This window comes from Borostomias antarcticus (genome assembly GCF_949987555.1).
Source record: "Borostomias antarcticus genome assembly, chromosome: 2".
NCBI lineage: Eukaryota > Metazoa > Chordata > Actinopteri > Stomiiformes > Stomiidae > Borostomias > Borostomias antarcticus.
The window spans coordinates 32,263,332-32,268,598 of NC_140235.1; the positions used below are offsets into that span (position 1 = coordinate 32,263,332).

Consider the following 5,267-nt stretch of genomic DNA (forward strand, 5'->3'; position numbering starts at 1 on the left):
TCGAGAGCTGACAGCAACAGATTCCAAATGCAAGTATCACACTTGAAATGAACTCTAGCTGAACAGCTGAGCAGGCAATTGTCCAATTACTTTTGGTTCCTTAAAAAGGGGGTACCACATATAAAATGTGTTGTAATTCCTACACCATTCACTTGATTTGGATATAAAATACCCTCAAATTAAAGCTGAAAGTCTGAATTTAAAGCACATCTTCATTGTTTCATTTCAAATCCATGGTGGTGATGTACAGAGCCAAAATGATGAAAATGGTGTCAATGTCCAAATGTTTATGGACTTAACTGTACACCTACACACACACACACACACACACACACACACAAACCTTGTTAGCGAGGAACTCTAGCAGCCTGTCGAAGCCCTGCTCCTCCCTGAATGTGACCCGAGTGTCCGGGTCAGTGGTGACACTCTCCAGGGTCCGCAGGGCCAGCTGCTGAATGACTGGGAACTCTGATCTCAGCAGGTCCAGGAGAGGGGGAAGCCCATTCAGCTCGCGCACTGCCGTCCGGCTTGGGAGGTCCTGCACACACAGGGGGACATCCTTCATACTATACAATAGTGATGCAAAAATATTAATTGAAAATCGATTCATTGATCCTTAAGGATTTGTTCGAGCACGTGAAATTTACTTGATCTACTATCAAACAATGTCAGCAGCCATCTCTGGAGAAATGCAGAGAAATCAACAGTGGCATATTTTGAAAAATGAAGCGGGCCAAGCAAAGCGTTGTGTGGGGAACACTTCCAAAGGAAAGGACAAGAAGCCACTTGCAAATATTGTGATGCTGTGTAGCCTACATGTACAACACGACGACAACAGTAACGCTCTATCACTTGAAGAACGTTCACTCTGATAAGTTGTCTCTCCTCCTCGTCTCACCTGCAGCAAACCCACCATCGGCTCAGTGTTTGTGAGGAGGAGCTGTGACGCGCAGCACGCAGAAAAAAATAACCCAGTAATAAAGCGCTGATTAAGAAAAAAAAAGCTTTTGGTATTGTTTGGAGATTTTGGTATTTAAATTACAATTAATCGATTGATTGATCATTAACATTACCAATGATCGATTCAGGGACGTGCCTACAATTTGCAACCCTACAATACAACAGTACTCACATGCAAAGAGCAGTTGCAAACAGAGGGTGCATTGTTACCTGAACCAGATTAAAAATGCATTCCACAGAGTTCTTCTTGACATCCGGGTCTGGGTTGGACAGGAGCTGGATGAGAGGTTCTAGTCCCCCGTGGTCAAAGATCTGGACCTTACAACTGAAGTCCACAGACAGAGAGGCCAGACACAGTGTGGCAAACTCATGGACCACCACATCCTCTATGGAAGAACGCACACCGCACAAATACACACACACGATTGATCCCAAGCAATCAGTACAATGTGTTTTTTACACTTACTGAAAATAATAAAACATAAACTAATATTCATGACTTGAATATTAGTTTATATATTTTCCACACAAGGACACACACCTTCAGGAGATAGTTTGCTGATAATGGAAGGAATGACATGTAGTTTCTTCAGATGTCCCATTACATCACCTACCAATGAAAACAGAAACATAAGTTCATGTTAAATAGATAGGGTTTCCTTAAATGTGCTCATCCCAAACCAGTTGTTTTGGACCAAAACGTTAATGGTAAATGGACTGCACTTATATAGCACTTTTCCACCTTAGCATACAGCCTTACCATTCACCCATTCACACACACATTCACACACCAATGGTGGTAGCTGCCATGCAAGGTGCTAACCTGCTCATTGGGAGCAATTTGGGGTTAGGTGTCTTGCTCAAGGACACTTCGACATGTGGACAGTCGGAGCTGGGATTCGATCCGCTGACCCTTCGATCATTGAACGACCCGCTCTACCAACTGAGCTACAGCCGCCCCTCATGTTAATATCATGTGGACTCTGATTGGACTCTAGACTCTTGGAAAATGAACTCTGAGTGGCTATCCTCCAATCAGTCGGTCAGTCAGTAACCATGGAGGGGGTCTCTCACCACTGGCAGCCATGACACCCAGGGCCATGAAGGCGTTGCGCCGCACCAGTTTATCTTCATGAGAGATGAGCTGAGACAGCGGCTCCAGCGCCCCCAGGCCTAGAAGAGAGCTTCTGTTCTCCTCTCCTACCACCAGAGGGAGATAGAGAATAGGCAATCACCATGACGGTACAGCACACCCTTCATCTGTGCTCACTTCCTTTAGTTCAAACACTTCCATGGGTTTCCACCATCTTCCCTGGGTTTCCACCACTACACTGTCCTATCACTTCCTTTCACAACACTGGTCCAGAGAGAAAGGGAGAGGTTGCTAGGGAACTGCTTGGAAAGGATGGGCTTTGTACTGCTGCTTAGCTTTTTGTTTTTCCCCCCAGAGGTACAGCAGACGAGTCCTCGTCATATATAGTGGTGTGTCACACCTCCCAATACCCCAGTTCTAAGGCAAAGCCATATTTACCAATAAGACCTATGAACAATAGTAGATACAAGCCTAGTTATTCTGGCCCGATAAGAGAGAGAGAGAGAGAGAGAGAGAGAGAGAGAGACAGACAGACAGACAGACAGACAGACAGACAGACAAAGAGTCAGTCAGACAGACAGACAGACAGACAGAGGGTGAGGGAGACAGAGAGAGAGACAGAGAGACCAACCCAGAGAGAGTACCTTTCTCTGCAAATTTATGAATGGCTTCACATGCTTTGGCCAAGACCTCCTCCTCGGGGGAGTTGAGCATAAGCACCACGGTGGCAGCCTTCTTGCTCTCAATGGGCAAAGGTTCAAACTAGAAGGGAGGGAGTATACAGAGACCGTGTGTGTGTGTCTGTGTGTGTTAAAATGATGAACATATCATTGCATCTTATCACAATTTCCTAGCTGTTTAAATCATCTTTACCACATCCTTAGAGGGAGGCTCACTGTCTTTCTTCACTTTCTTCCCCATTCTGAAATTAGAAATTAAAAAGTACAGCAAATTAACAAGATTACTCTTTTATAGCCAGCTAATTTGAGCATTTTAGGCTAGCTAGAGATAGGCCTAGCTAACTAACTTACAAAGTTCCCAAAGCCTAGAGCTACTAGTACAGTTGCACGAGGAGTTTGCTGATTTGGTATCCAAACGAGGATTTAGTCATTAATGATGTCTAAATTTCCATTTGAACAATTCCACCTGTTTTCAACTCACACAACGGTCGGCAGTCCCAAGTTTTCAGCTAGCTAATACGAGCCAAGCATCTCGCAATGTTTTGGAAAGAAGGAAGGTTGACATTGCGTTGCTAAGCAACGAATGGCACATTGAAAAGCGTGGTGGAGCAGAACCTGTTGAACGGTGAGAGGGACTAGGAGACCAGTTTATCTCGGTTTTGAGATAGATATGCTGCATTTTTAGATTAAGAGAAGTGACACGTGAAATTACTTCTAAGTAGAGTCTGAAAATATGCATTTTCAAACATGTTTTGTTGTTCTTATCAACAAATATTAGTCTATACAGTCTGTCTTGTGGGGGACGTTCCTCATGGACACTTTTCCTGCACCTTCACCCGCCTGACTCCTGACGTGATACTTTCGCTTAGCTGTCAGGGGCTTTTCCTTTAAAATTCACATAATATTAATTTTCACAAGTACAACCTGCACTATCTACCTGTAACAATATTTAGATTGGAACGTTTAATTATGGTCATTCTGTATACTGAGGCCTGACTCAGGTTAAGAGAAAACAAGCTTCTACGCTTTCATTTTAAAGGCAAGGGTAACGTTACCCCAATTGGAAACGAACTGGAAAAGGTTGGCAAAAGAAAGAGAGATCTTTGCCTTTAAGAGGTGGTCCGACTTTTCTTGCAGCACAGGGCCCTTCGGCACGAGGAGGATGAGTCACAGAACAAATGAGCATCAGTGCACTCACTCAGAGGCTTCCTGCTCTGGAGAGGCACTGACACAGCAGCGCGCCGATGGAAACAGCGCACTCTGCACCAAACACCCAGATGACCTCTAAAGGCATTACGCCCGCTGGTCCGGGAAGGGACACACTGCCCGTTATCACGGGCCTGGCTGACGAGACTAATCTCAAATCAAGCAAGTTGGCGGTGGGGGGATGGGGCTCATATAGGTATTCCACTTAAACAGTATTAGGGGTTGCAAAAGGGCATTGCATCAACATGTACACACACACATGCACGATTAATGACCCAATGATACCAACACTGCAAGTCCTTTACTAATATCCAACAATGTATATTGGATATTAGAATAATGGGTGATAATATCAGACATGGGAGAAGGGAGGGAGGGGACTGTAACGTTACTGCAGCGAATCAGAGCGAGAGTCAGGGCAGAACGTTGAATGTGCACGCACGAGGGGACGTCGCATGGGCTGTCACCTCACTCAATCGAGCTGTCAGTTGACAGCCAGCACTGAGCTCGAAGCTAGAACCTCAGATTTGATCAACCATAAGTTGTTGTTTTTTATTATTTCTGCGCCTCCGTAGCAGTTTGACTTGCCACGCTGACATCTCTACGGGCTGACCTGTACGATTGTGCAAGAGAGGTGGAAAACACATCGCTAGACGACCGCTCGGGCTAGCGTAGCTAGCTTGACAGCTGGCCAGTGTTGTGCAGTGCGCGCATGAGTGCGCGAGCTACGTGTGTGTGTGTGTGTGTGTGTGTGTGGGAGAGCTAGCCTGCGAAGGTCGGACTGTACTGGTGGGACTAGCGACCGTTCCTAAAGCTTTGTGCTCAGCTAGCTTGCTATATTTATTTGACTAGGCTGTATGAAATTGTACGTACTGTTTTTACATTGCAGTATTAGGTATTCTTTTTTCACTGGATGCCAAACGAGTCTCCAGAGCGCTGTTGTTTTTGGCAGCAAGCTAGCTTGCTGGCTATGCTAGCGTCGTAAGCTAAGCGAGGGTTGGCGGGGTGCTGGAAGCTTGGAAAGGAGAGGTGATTTGCGATGTTGGGGGAAGTGATGGATTATTGACCAAGCTAGTGATTAATAGTCGAATATATATCTGCTCGCAGTTTCTGCTGCTAAGGAAATAGCCATTAATGATAACGTTACATTGCCAAGGAGTTAATCAACATACAATCGGTGAATAGAGGATCATATTCAGACGGGTGTTTTCGGATTGCCAGCTGGCTAAATGCAGGGTATCTGTGATCATTGAGACGATAGCTGGTGGGTCATTGCCAGCTACACGGCGAACTGTCACTGATATTCGGCCAGTTTACTACTGCTAAAG

At 45.3% G+C, this 5,267-nt stretch overlaps 1 protein-coding gene across 1 annotated transcript in view; it reads right to left on the reverse strand.

Moving 5' to 3' along the window:
• armc3 (armadillo repeat containing 3) overlaps positions 1-2,974 on the reverse strand; it is a gene marked incomplete at both ends in the record, with an annotated part of 12,266 nt that extends 9,292 nt beyond the window's left edge. Inside the window, 6 exons of the mRNA XM_084451135.1 lie at positions 344-538; positions 1,171-1,346; positions 1,502-1,570; positions 2,035-2,160; positions 2,698-2,815; positions 2,927-2,974. Coding sequence (XP_084307261.1) covers positions 344-538; positions 1,171-1,346; positions 1,502-1,570; positions 2,035-2,160; positions 2,698-2,815; positions 2,927-2,974 — 732 coding nt within the window. The remainder of the gene's footprint in view (positions 1-343; positions 539-1,170; positions 1,347-1,501; positions 1,571-2,034; positions 2,161-2,697; positions 2,816-2,926) is intronic.
• Between the last annotated feature and the right edge of the window lie 2,293 nt (positions 2,975-5,267).